We start from the raw sequence: 13,972 nt of genomic DNA on the forward strand, positions 1-13,972 counted from the left end.
GATCACCAAAACCGAATAATTACAAATTGCCTCTCTTCGGAAACAATATAAATTTAGTCAATTAAAAAATTTCAGAAAAATGATGTTACCTTGCTGACTCAGCTTAGCAAATTGTACTAGCATGTCTTTATAGTTCATGGGATCGTTCGTACTTGGATTGCTCTTGCACGATTCTGTGCTAGACGGTCTTGAATCAGCATTGTGTCCAGTTTCAACCATGGCACCGCCAGCACCGAGATTGATGTTCACGTTCGAATTTCTCAATCGTCGTCCTCTACAATTGGGAATAATGCTCAAGTGTCGAAAAAATGAAGTTGTTTTCATAAAAATACTGATCTTTTAGTGCTGTATAAGTCAGTATAAGCAAATATTGCATATTATTAATGTAGCCTCAATCATTTTGTTAATCAGAATTTTTTTTCCTTATCTAAAATTATATTTGCTATAAAAATATGTTTCAACCGTTTAAACAAAATTGCGAATCAATTCTAGTACAAGAAATTATAGTATGAAATTTGAAAAAAAAAATTCTTTTTGCTCGTATTTTATGCATAGCAAATAGAATCAAGGATGGTATACTATTTATTACATTATAAACAATAAATTTAACTTTTGTCATCTTAATTCATATTTGTTCAATTCTGACCTGGTATATCATCCTTGATTCTATTTGCTGTGCATAAGAAATTATGCTCAAATTATATTTCTCGGATATTATCGAAAATTATATTGTGCATCCATATCGCGCTAATGTGATGTAAATTTTATGTTTCAAACATTTATGAAAATTATTTTATTGAATCGTTATTTATACAAATTTTGATAAGTAAAGTCATATTTTTTCCTCCTCCCATTCTGTCATTTATAATTAATTTACCTCCTTGGTACGGTTTCTGGATGTTTAAGCCTGTGGTCGGCAATAATGGATCTGACATCCACTATTGCACCTTGACGGCCTTCTCCAATCTGTCGACTGTCCGGACTCGACACCTCATTCTGTTTACGACTGCTCTCGCCATTGGTTTTCGGAGGAGTCGCTCGTTGTTGCGAACTAGTTTTCGGGGTTCTCTCTTTCTTCGAACCCGATGAATCCGAAGATCTCTCACCTGGATCCTCCTTAGTTTCGAAAGATCTCTCCTTCGATACGGAATTGCTGCCGTTGTTCTCCCATTCGGCCGAACTCACAGATGATCGTGGCGGTAAAGTTTCCGACAACTGACCGTCATTTTCCATGTAGGCTGTTGTTTGTATCTTCCTTTCGAGCCTCAGATATGCCTCCTCTTTAAGTTTCCTCTTCCTCAAGATCTCATTCCATTCCATTTCTTTGGCATGTGCTAAGTTTTCAAGTGTCTGCAAATAAAAATTAACGAAAATGCTTAAAGAAAGAGTGGTTTCGAAGAAAAAAAAAAGAGATCGTATCTTCAAATACTCACTACAATATCGGCTCGTAATCGATCAGCTTTTGCCACAAGGTCTTCGATACTTTCGTTGTTGTCGCCCACAATATTCGAAATGTATTCTTCTCGTGTGTAGTTGTCGCGAAATTTCTTTTTAGGAGGATTTCCTGAATGAGGCGAAACTTGCAGAGTAGACTTCCGTTTTCTAATCTCAATCGGTTCAGACCCTGCCTTAACATGACGCGGCTGTACGACATCACTCGGAGTCGTCGCACTTTGTCGCGACGTACTCGCAAGCAGCTGTCTGCCCTTAGTATTCGGAGTCTCAGTGTCGCAGCGCGATTCGTCCTTCTTCTTGCGTGGGCGACCCACCGATGCCGTCGGCGCCGCCGCTGTTTCCTCCGGAAGAGCGGCGCCGTTCTGCTGGCTCTGAGGTACTTTCGGCGACGGCGACGATCTGGATGTCTTGTCGTCCTCTGCGGTATCCACCTTTCGCTTACTCTCGGCCGCACCCTCCATCGCGTGCATTTTGTTGTTTAAACTGTAAACATACAACAATGCTTTTATTTAGAATTCTTTATTTAAATCCACTTCAGGATTTTATATCAGGACTTTGTATCAAAATTTAAGGTAGAATTTTAATTATAATTTCAAGTACACCGTATAATACAGAAAATTTTTGTATATATCAACGAAGAATCAAAAATACATACACACATATGTGATGTAAGATATATTAAAATATGCGATATACAAAATTATGAATAGAAATCTATCCCAAAATTTATCACAAATTACAGATTCTCTAAAGCGGATTTAATATGTATTTCGTGCGTTTAGTACTTATAACATATGTGCATTTTGTACTGCAAATGCTCTTCGTATGACGATCGCGCATGAAATTATAAATAGAACTTTGTAACAAATTTTAAACGCCCAAAGTGGACATCAAGAAGATCAGAAAATTGGAAATTTTGAAATGTCAAGATCAAATCGATTGTATCAGATGACTATTTTGACAAAAAAAAATAACTTGGATTTCGCACAGAGTTTATTGTAAATATAGCAATAGAATGAAACGTGACCATAGAAATAATATTAGAATAACAGTAGAAGTAATATTAGATACATTATGAGGTTTTTTTTTAAATAAAATGTCTCTGGTCGGGACAATCAAGTATGCAATATATAATCGTTTAGGAAACTGTTTTCTCTAATTTTTTTAACAAAGTTTATTGAGGACGCAATATATAATGATATAGAATAGATTAAACGATATTTCTAAATATTTCCTCGCAAATACAAGAAAATACAATATTTCGCTTGCGGTGTTAACACATTGTCTAGTCAGCTATTTTTTTATATGCCTTATCGTACACGACACAGTAAAATTTTCATGAACATAAACGTATAATAATAAAATAGTATATATATGATTAAATAGGACTTTTCTCTTTTCTTTATTCTCATAGGTATTGAATAGCAGACTTTTTACTTTATATTTAGCGATTTACGTCATTCGAAACATATTCAATTAATTTTTTAATAAGTATTTAAAAGTTTTTAATAACACAATGGTTCTCAATAACCATCAGAGCGTCACTGAAAAGTCAGGTACTGATAACCACCATGGCAGTTAACAGACCAACAGTGCAGGAACGAGTATTGTAAAAATATCGCGCATTATTTTGGTTATCAATAAATCTGAGTGCATTGAGTAATAATCGATTGTGATTGTTAGATATTTTTCAATCAAATCTACTCGTGTTTTTTCCGAACAACTCGATTACTTAATGTTTTCCCTTCTCTCTTTCTTTCTCGATGCGCGGCATATATTAGTTCATTATTAAAGGATTGTTCCTGGACTTTCGAAACCAAAGTGTTCTCCTTGTTTCCTTCTTATTCGAAAGAAATTGCGCATCACACACGAATATACGAGCGAACTTCCAAGATCCTCTAGCTAAGAAGGACAAATCCTGCAAAACAACCGTCCGCGAGAAACGATGACATTGATAAACCGATAAACATATACTGCAATAGAAGCGTCAGTCGGTCGACCTTGCCTAGAAAATAATTGTTCATCGGGGGCCTGAAGGACGACGGTGCGATGTGGTGGTAAAACGCCACGCGCGCGCCATCGTTCCCTCGTAATATCGACGCTTAACACGGTACGATATACATGTCCTCATACGTATATATCACGGCGTAAATAAAATCTTCGTATCACGACCTGATTAGCCAGCCGCTATAATTAGACGTCGCGCAGCTTAATCAGCACACCGTCAGCGTCCCGATTAATTAACGCGCGTAAGCGTCTTCACCAACTTTGCCATGGATAAGGGATGGGGGTAGGAGTAATCATCAGAAAGTGGTCCCTCTACTTCGACGCAATCGACAATTCTACGGAAGTTCAGCGAAAGGGCACCGAACGATCGGGAAACTTGGTGGGAAATAAATCTGGAGTGTCACGCTCGCTTGTTTATTTATAATCAGAAAAATTTATATTAAAAAATTTATAATAATAAAGAGATTAACAGGACTCTTAAATATTAGAAAATTTAAATTAATATTACGAAGGACATATAAGAGTCAAATAAATGTTTAAAAAGTATAGATGTCACATTAATAAAAGAAAATTTAATTGAAAGTTTAGAAAAATATAAGTATAAACATTACATGTTTCGGCTTTTTATTAGAACTTCAGATACAACTTGTAAATTGCCGAAGAAAAAATGGATATGCTTAAGAAATGGTTAACTGTTAAGGATCATCTGAAGATGGTTTAATAAAAAGCCGAAACATGTAATGTTTATACTTACGTTTTTCTAAACTTTCAATTAAATTTTATTTTATTAATGTAACATCTATACTTTTTAAACATTTATTTGACTCTTATATGTCCTTCATAATATTAATTTAAATTTTAAAAATTTATGGAAAATTCTTAAAAATATCCCCTTTTTCTCTCGTTTGGGCCAATGACCGCGAGATTTCCAATAAGATTCATATATTATAATTAATTAATTAAATTATCTTACTTCAACTTAATTTAATCATTGATAAAATTAAACAAAATTGATTTGTGCAGTAAAATTTAATTGAATTTAACGTTTACCTACAAGTACGTGTACACAACGTATGAAATATTCAATAAACAATGACAATAAATAGATAATGAGAAATAAAATATATTTTTTCTGTTTGGTAGGATTGATGGCGTTGAAAGAAAATCTGTTTCTCTCAACGCGATCATTTTCAAAATATTTTTCACAAATATCATGCTTTCTTAAAGTAAATATGACCATGATCCATTTGTAACATTGTTCCGGTTCAGTAGAAAGAATAAATTACAGATAGCAAGTCACACAACATGTTGCATCAACGATCCTTTCAACATGATCGAATTTTAATTACAAATAGATTTTAATTACATAAAACCGTGTCTTACACATATAAAAAATTATCCTTATTTCTTAATTTACCTTTACTAATTCATATGGTATTTATCGAAGCAATATAAAATATTAACGATATTTCTTTGTCTTTTTTGAAATTACTCAATAATTAAATTTAATTTGCAAGTCTCTCATATATGCGTACAAATACATAGAGTGATATTTATAGACCAATTTTATTTAAAAAATCGTTCTAAATATAGTCTTAAAGTTTTATTCTTGTGACACGACTAAATCGTACTGAAGACGATCTTAAATGTAAGGTTGCACTACGAATCTCCTTTTAATTATTTATATGAGATTAGATCTTGGCTGATGGGTGCGTTTCGTTTTATGCATGATGTGGGCGATGTATCTCATCCTTGTTATTCCGAATATTAATACTAGAACCCTGAGGCCATTTTAGTTCTGCCAATCATTTTAATTTTTTTCTTTTTTCTTTTAAAAATATACAGTATAGAATATAGAAAATATGTGAATGTAATACAAACAATTCTAATGATATAAATAATATAAAAATCAATCTTCATTAAGCGAAAACAAGGAAATTATCAAATTGATACCTTCGACAATTCTAGCGAAATATACTGTCGGTGATTTTGTAATAGCGTTAAACAAGAATAAAATTATTATGCACATCTTGCGTAAAACGGAACGTACACATGTTGCCGCAATATTTGACAACACGCGTCTAACGGATCAGTTTGTATAGTTCAGAATGCATGTACAGAGTGCATTCTTGCTTCCATCCCTCTCTTCTCTCGCAATCATTTTCTCGAAGGAAATTGTCGATTCGTCTTCCGCGTCGTGGAACAGGTGTTTCGTGGATACAAATTTACAAAGAGCTCGTTACAGATTTGTTAAATAAATAGAATAATAGTTATCTCACATTGTGTGAGACTGCGATATTATCAGGCGCGTTTAACATTCCTGATATAGATCGGCCAAATACTCAGCATGATGACTCGTCATGCCACGTTGACGTTATCGCAAATATATATCCTCGATGTTGAATACGACGTCGGCGAGACGGCGATGTTACACGCCAATGTTCGCATTGTCGACGTCATAAGTAAAAAATCACGATGAATTAAAGAATTAGTTTATTAATATGATATTTAAACTCGATTTTAATATCGAATAAAGATGTATAAATAATATATTAAATAAATAGTTTTTCACTACTAACAAATCCGGAGTGATAAGGATATACGTAACCTTCCAAGTAGTCTCCTTTCGAAGCAACGATCTTCTTTCAGCGATCCACCCATTTTCGAAAGCAGACCTGGAAGTCACTTTTTGTGATAACCAACAGTTTCCTCGTCGTATTTAGTTTCATGTCTTCAACATCGTTAAATCGTTTCTTTCAACCGATTTTTCAACTTAGGAAATATCCAGAAGTCACATGGGGCTGTATCTGGACTGTACGGGGGTTTACGAAGTTGGACAATGCCATGTTTAATAAAAAAAATCTTGAATCAGATCAGATGAATAAGATGCGTTATCATGATGCAGCAACCAGTTTCCACTTTTCCACAAATGCGATCGTTTCCTCTTCACTGCGTCACGCAATCGTTTAAAAATGTAATTCAAATAATACTCTGTATTTATTGTGCGACCTTGTGAAGCATATTCGTGGTATACAGTACCTTGATGATCAAAGAAAACAGTGAGCATTGCCTTCACGTTGCTCTGACTCTGGTGCGCTTTCTTGGGTTGAGACTCTTCTCTTGTCACCGATTGTGCTTTTGTTTCAGGGACGTAGCCATGAACCCATATTTCATCGCCAGTAGCCAGCATAATAACCCTTTCGAGCAACTCAGGATCTTGTCTGATGGATTTCAGAATGTCATTGGCAACTTCAACTCGAAAATCTTTTTTATTTTGATTGAGCACTCGTGAAATGAATTTTGCACACACGCGACTCATTTTCAGATCTTTAGTCAAAATTCGAGAAATACTCTCACTTGAGATTCCAAGGTCGTCTTTTAATTGTGCATTACTCATAAAGTCATCACCATTACGAATCATGTCGATTGTCTAGGAAGATGCGTAGCCAAGTTTTTGGCAAAAGTTAATGCAAATTCTCTGTTCGACTCGCTCGATCATTATAAATTACTCGAAATTTTCGACGCTCACACAATTGCGTACTGTTGACAACTAAACAGTTATTGAGTTGTGCCACTTGGTGGACCTTAAGGTCTTTAAATAATGAATGCCTGTTTTCCATAATAGAGGATGCCCAAAAACAAAGATATACACAGATCTGTCTCAAAAAAGTATCCGACTTCTGTGTATGTCTTTTTCCTTGGGCATCCTCTCTCTATTGTGGAAACCGCATTTAGTATTTAGGGAAGACCTTGAAGAGTACTCTCATCAAGTGGCACTATCCAACAGGCACAGCTGCTCAGTCGACAGTACGCAGTTATGTGAGTGTTGAAAACTCCGAGCGTCACATTTCACAATGATCACATCTGCTCATTCATCTCACCTGATTCAAGATTTTTTTTACTAAACACAGCATTGTCCAACTTCACCAACCTCCGTACAGTCCAGATGTAGCCTCGAGTGACTTTTAGTTATTTTCTTTTGAAGGGCAAAAGATTTGACGATGTTGAAGAAATAAAACTAAATGCAACAAAGGAGCTGTCGGCTATCAAAAAAATGACTTCCAGGACTGCTTCCGAAAGGGGGTGGATCGCTGGAAGATTATTGCTTCGAAAGGAGATTACTTTGAAAGTGACATTGTCCATATCACTCCGGAATAGCTCTTTCTCATGATAGGTAGAGGTGAGATACTTTTGAGATAGACTTTGTACATTTTTTAGAGTGAAATTTCATTCCAAGAGAAGTGATAGTTGCGCCAATCCCGCAGGAGTGAATTTTACTTCGCTTCTTCAAAAAGTGGATTACTTAACAAGGGTCAACTTTAACAATAATTAATATCTCGCTTCACGGGATATTAATTATTATTATTAAACAGACTGACGCTTTTTTCTACCAGATTTGTTCGTTTTATGCAAAAACACGTCGAATGAATCTAATTTCATCAAGACTAGATGTAGGGAGGTTAAACTTTTACCAGAGTCATGGTGGCCAGCGATCCAAAATTTTCAAATCCAAGATTTATTTCTCGGTTTTCAGGTCTATATATACAAAAGTAGCGATTTTCAAGTTCTTAATATTAAAAAATTACCCATGTTATACATACAAAATCTGATTATTCTCATAAAGTGAAGCTCCATTACTTAAATTGTAACAAAAAATAATGAAACACGAGTGCTTGAATGTATTTTTTATTGACAAATAAAATATAAAGTGCAAACATTACACGATTAGACACAAAATACTTGGAGTAATTATTTATTTATTTGGAGACACTGGTAGTGTCTCGGCGCTAAGCTACGCGCAGCGACACTGTAAATTATCACATCAATAGTAAACTTTAAAGTCTTTCCCTTCGACGAGTTAACACATAAACCAAAGCAAATTCTCAGTTTTTTTTTCGGTTTTCAACAATTCAAGGTTCGCTGACCATTCTGAGAGTGAAATTTCAGTCTTCTGAAAAAGTTCACTCCTACTGGACTGGTGCAACTACCGCTTTTTTAAAACTTTTAGGAGTGAAATTTCACTCGCAAAGAGTCCATTAATAATTTTCTGCTCTAATTTTTTTTCCCCCGATATTAATATCTTCAACACGAGCGACAAACGGCACGCGAAAAATGGGCCTTAACTCGCACGCAAGAGACCAGATCGCGCTTGATACGAGTCGTAGAGAGAGAGACAGTGAGAAAAGAGATTGGGAGAAGGGATAGATGATGACAGTCGATGGAGAAGGGGTGCTGAAAAGAGAGGGAGAACCGGAGGAAGAGAGAGAAAGAGAGAGATACGGAGTAGAGTTCGTTGCACCCGCTCGCGTTCACTGCGCTTTATAGATGCGGATATATAGGTTTCGCGGTACCAATTCTGAAAAGAGCGCGAGGCTCTTCCTTCGCGTTGGAGAACGCTGTCTTATTAGCGATTAGATAACAACGTCCATTTCTAGGGTAGACCCTTCCACATCATTAACTGTTATCTTTCAACTGTGTTCTATTTCAGTTGTAATAATTGTTACAGAGTAAACGTAAAATATACTGCTGGATTAAACATTAAATATTGTTCAAAATGAAGATAATTATTTAAAGTAATTACAAAAAAATTGTGCGTGAGAAGCAGCACTAAAAAAAGCTTAACAATTTTGACCAGTCAAAATTCACTGTGATTAGTCATCAACGATTGAGATGAATTTCACGTTGAAGCCAATTATTCTCGCCAGAGGTAACTTAAAAGCAAAGAACCATAAATACAAAAATACAAAAACCAATCAGGTGTCAAAAGGTTCAGTATTAGTTATCAAGTTGCAACTGTCGACCCAACAATAACGTTTAACTTCCCTTTCGTTACGCTTTAATCTCTTTTTCTTTTACGATAACAGGTGGTCAGCGCAAACTCGCTTTTACGCACGACGTAATTAATTCACGGATGTCTGCATAATCAGAAGCCGTTTATTCGGGCAGTGCGTTTAACGTTTCATAAAATATGTCGCGATATATAAATTGCCTTACGGAGGCGCAGGGAAGTGAAATGATGTCAAAGTACAACGATACCGATATCTTCGTGCGAAGCGACGTTAACACGTCGAAGAAGAAGAAGGGAAAGAGGGATGCACAGGAAGTGCGGTAGGAAAAAGAAAAGAAGAAGTAAAATGATGCACTGTGAAGAGCCATGGCGAAAGAATGCCCGCATATTTTTCTTCCTTAGATTTTTTTTTTTTTTGGACAAGTAAATTCACTTCAAGGAGATTTCCGAAGACCCCATTAAAGTGAACTTATCTGACCAAAAAAAATCTCGAGGAAGATGAAACTCCCTCGTTGTTCGGAAATGTAAGATGCCCTTCAAGTGCACCCGCAGAAACTTGGTAACATCTCAAACGTTTCCACCGCTACACACACAAAGCACCATCAGTTTTTCAAAGATCAAATATTCACAAATTCGCAAAAATAGGATCTCCTTATTTCGTAAAATATATTCCTTACCGTTTGAAAAATTTCAGATAAGGGGCATCTCGTTTTACATCGAGGGAGAACGGAGAACATCGATTATTTATTGAAACGGTCCTTTGTGAAATGCGATAAGCCTTGGATCGATCCATTTAATTGACCATTTCTATACGGAGAAAATTTTATATTTTAAATTACTATATAATGTGGTAGTAGCTGCGGACATCATGTAAATTATAAGTTTAAATGCTATAGTTATTTTTTTAAAAACAATAATGCAACGTAATTTTTGCACTTTTTCATAGTAAAAATTGTTTATTACAAAATCACAACTGTTAAATAAAAGTTAGTATTGTAAAGATAAGCAAAAAATATATACCTAGCAAATTTTGTTTGCGTACAATAGTAAAAATTAACAGTTTTCATGTTAGAGAATATGGCTTAAGCACTGGTTTAACAAAATAATTGCTTTATTTATTATAATTGTGTGATAAAAATTAGTATTACCATAGTAAAAGTCACGTTGGAATCATGTTGTGACGGTCCATCGGAAATACTAGACATAGTAAAGTGTAATTTAAAAATGGTATCAAAACTTAATATAAAATTTTCTCCGTGTATCAATGTAGATTAACTCTAATCTCGATTTAATTTACACTTTATTTTTGTCTAATTTTTAGAACTAAAGCAAGGTAAAAAATGAATAAAACCGGATTAATAAAGTTAATCTATTAGGTGTTAAACTTAATTCCTGCCGCTTTTCGTCTCCAAAATTGATTTGTTTCGAAGGGAAGATGAATGAATACCTTAATCAAAGTAATTTCCTCCATTTTCTACTTTATTACTAATTAATAATACTTTATTAATAATACTTTGATTAAGATATTTTCCTTAACCCCTAATATATATCCTTAGGTCTCAAGTTTTGAATTATTCTTTCTCAGATACGATTTCATTCGCAACTTAGAATAAAAGTAAAAGACTGTTAAAAAAACATAAAGCACGATCGATGCGACGACCGCGAATATCAGTCGCGACCAGCGCGCACACGCGCATCATAAAGCCCATTCTACATAAACGTAGAACGCAGGTTTCAGGTCGCAAGTGAAACGTATTTAAGATTGTAATAGGTCGCAGACCGCAATACGTAGAATGCAAAACGCAGGAATTGAAGTTCACCAAACTTTCTGCGTCCTACAATCATATCATAATTAAAATACGTTAGGTTAGTTTCTAATTTTGCGACCTGCGATCCGTGTTCTGCGTCTTATGTAGAATGGGCTTTAGGCTAGTTTCTAGTTTTACGACCTGCGACCCGTGTTCCGCGTCTTATGTAGAATGGGCTTTAGACGCATTGTACGTGCATGTGCAATGTGCGCGCAAATTGTCGCCTCTATCGTCGCGCGAAGGAACGTTTCGCGTACCGACCGCGAGTCGCGGTTAATGACCCCGTCCGTTTAAAACAATACCTGTATTTTCGCCGTCGTGCTCTACCTTTCACAACCGGTCGTCTCTCGCGCGCGAATATTAACTTTCCTACCTTTCCGTGGTATAGCGATAGCGAAAGCGAGGGGAGAAAGCGCGACCGTCCGGTGGGCGGCACTTTCTTGGAGTCCTGCGAAAGCACGCAAAACAGGAAAAATATGATATTCTGTGAGCGGCGAACGGTGACAAGATCTTCGTTGTAATAGCATCTTCGATCGCCGCAGATTTTTGCGACGGTGATGAATTTTTTGGCAATGATTCGAATGGAGCGAAAAGGGAGATGTTATAAAAAAGGGCCGATTTTTGCCCAAAAGGATATTAAGCAAAGACAAGGTTTTTTTTTATAAATTTTGACCTTCTTATAAATATGATAATATTAATAAAAAAGGACGGATAAAGAATATCTTTTTAACATCCTTCAAAAAAGAGCAGATTTTTTTGCCCCAAAAAGAGTAAGTAGAAAGATCAATATCTACAAAAAACATACCTTTTAACTGAAAATCGACCGATAAAATTAAACACATGTAAGTGAAAAATGCTATATTTGGTCAAAACGGTTTTTCGTGCTTAATAATATTTCTTGTGAATTTATACAATTTCTAATTTAAAATTGGTTCAAAATATTATTAGACACAAAAAATCGCCTCGACTGAGAATATGGCATTTTTCATTAATACGTGACTATTCCTTTTATACGCTTTTGGATAGAAATCTTCTTAACTCCTACTTTAGAGAAAATGCGAAAAAATTCCTTTGAAGAGTTCCCACTCCTCCAGTTTTTGGCCGGAGACTCTAGCTTTTTGAACGAATCTCTGACTTTCCAAAGGACGAACTTTGTCATACTGCCTTTTTTTTCTTTTAAATGGGAGTGTTCTGCCGGTGTATCCTATAATATCTTCATTTTTATGTATTCTTCCATTTTTCTTCGGATTTGAAAAGAAATCTCCCTAGCGTGGAGATTTCTTTTCAAAATTGGAGGAAAGGAAAAACCCTTTTTTTAAGAAGACCACTACGAGATATTAATTTCCGGTAGAATCCGGTCAGATCTCTGACAAGAGTAGGTATCATCGATTTTTAATGGAACGGTAATCGAAAAATAGCAACTGTTCTCCGGACATAAGCGCGGGGCTTAAAAGAGGATAAGTAAATTTATGTTATTTTCTAACTCACGTTCACCAATCCAATGATAGGCTTCGCAGGCTGAAAATTTAACGAGGAAATATATTTCCACAGCACTGTACAATTTCTTGAAAGTCCAACAAATCGATGGCTCTAACACACATGGACAAATAAATATATCGAACGTTGCACCGGCGAATTGTGATGCCGGAATAGTCTATTAAAAAGCAGTTCCGATTGTTTGTAGTTTGCAAAGCTATTTGCACGACGTTGATGCTTCAGTTCACTTTGCGACCTCCAATTTCTTCGCGAAACAATTTGTTCGACGTGTACGCATGTGCATATTATACATAAATACATCGGCGTAATTTATATTTTCATTAAAACGTTCCCACGACGTTTCGGGGGCATCGTTCTCGCGCCGCGGTCGTGCACCATTATTATTAGACCGTCGTCGATGAAACTGCACCGCACTGTGAGCGGGAAGCATAAAGTTAACTCTTGCAGCAGTTATAAGTAGGCCGAAACGATCCGTCGCAACAACCATTTACGCACAACTGTTCACGCGATCCATCGACAAGTATGAGCACAACGAGCGGCGCCCGGCATCGGCGTCTCTCTCGCACACGGATCGCGCATTCCCGTAATCTTTAATGAGCCGCGGTACGCCCGCGCGTCGCGCGATAGAACGAACGGAAGATCCGCGACGAAGAATGCACGCACGCACGCACGCAGGCGATCACTCTCGTCAGCGACACCACGGCCACTTGCACTTTTCACCGAGCGTCTTTCCTCCACCGACTACGTTCCTTTCCTTTCTCTCGCCTTCCGCCCACACTCTACGGCGGATACAGACTGATCCGCCGATCGGTCGGTCTCTCGGGAGGGCTCCCTCCAACACCGTCCTCGCACTCGTCAGGTAGCCGGTGAGGGAGGTCATGAAAGGTCGCGCCGCGACGTTACACAACAACGTCGTTCGATGCTCCGATCTTCGCCGGCGAGATGGTTCCCTTGGAAGAAATTGGAAGATGTCACGACTGTCCAGCAGGTCTATGAAGGGATGTAACGTTCACGCCGTTCTATTCGATCGACATCCTCGCGGTGCGCTCGAACGGCTTACGGGAGTCCGTCTCTTTCCCTCTCAAGGCTGTGACGAAGAGGAAGACGCCATGGAACGCGAACGTGCATCGACCACGGCGCGGTATCGGGGTCGAGAGTTCCACGACCGAGCGCAACGCGGGCCACCTACCTACCTCCTCTCCTTGGTCACGACGACGACGACGGTGGCGGCATGCCGCTCTCGCTCTCTTCTATCCGCACCGTTCACCTACTACGAGAGCGGAGTTCTCGCGCGTTCGCGATTGGCCGGCGTACTGCCGCGTCACGACGAGCGCGTCGCCGGCCGTCTCGGAGTCGCTACTCCTCCCTCGGTCCTCGGTGCTTGCAACCAGCACCAGCGACGAAGCCGACGTACCCT

The 13,972-nt window shown here is 37.4% G+C and overlaps 1 protein-coding gene across 6 annotated transcripts in view; it reads right to left on the minus strand.

Annotated features, from left to right (window-relative positions):
- Positions 1-13,972, minus strand: part of LOC108760380 (uncharacterized) — a 52,364-nt gene that overhangs the window by 1,883 nt on the left and 36,509 nt on the right. For all 6 annotated transcript variants that reach the window (XM_018506296.1, XM_018506297.1, XM_018506295.1 and 3 more), the window contains exons 3-5: positions 1,434-1,938; positions 878-1,350; positions 90-274 (exon numbers count right to left, since the gene is read on the minus strand). In XM_018506296.1, the coding sequence (XP_018361798.1) occupies positions 90-274; positions 878-1,350; positions 1,434-1,938 (1,163 nt within the window). The remainder of the gene's footprint in view (positions 1-89; positions 275-877; positions 1,351-1,433; positions 1,939-13,972) is intronic.

The sequence above is a fragment of the Trachymyrmex cornetzi genome, unplaced genomic scaffold, assembly GCF_001594075.2.
Source record: "Trachymyrmex cornetzi isolate Tcor2-1 unplaced genomic scaffold, Tcor1.1 scaffold223, whole genome shotgun sequence".
Classification (NCBI taxonomy): domain Eukaryota; kingdom Metazoa; phylum Arthropoda; class Insecta; order Hymenoptera; family Formicidae; genus Trachymyrmex; species Trachymyrmex cornetzi.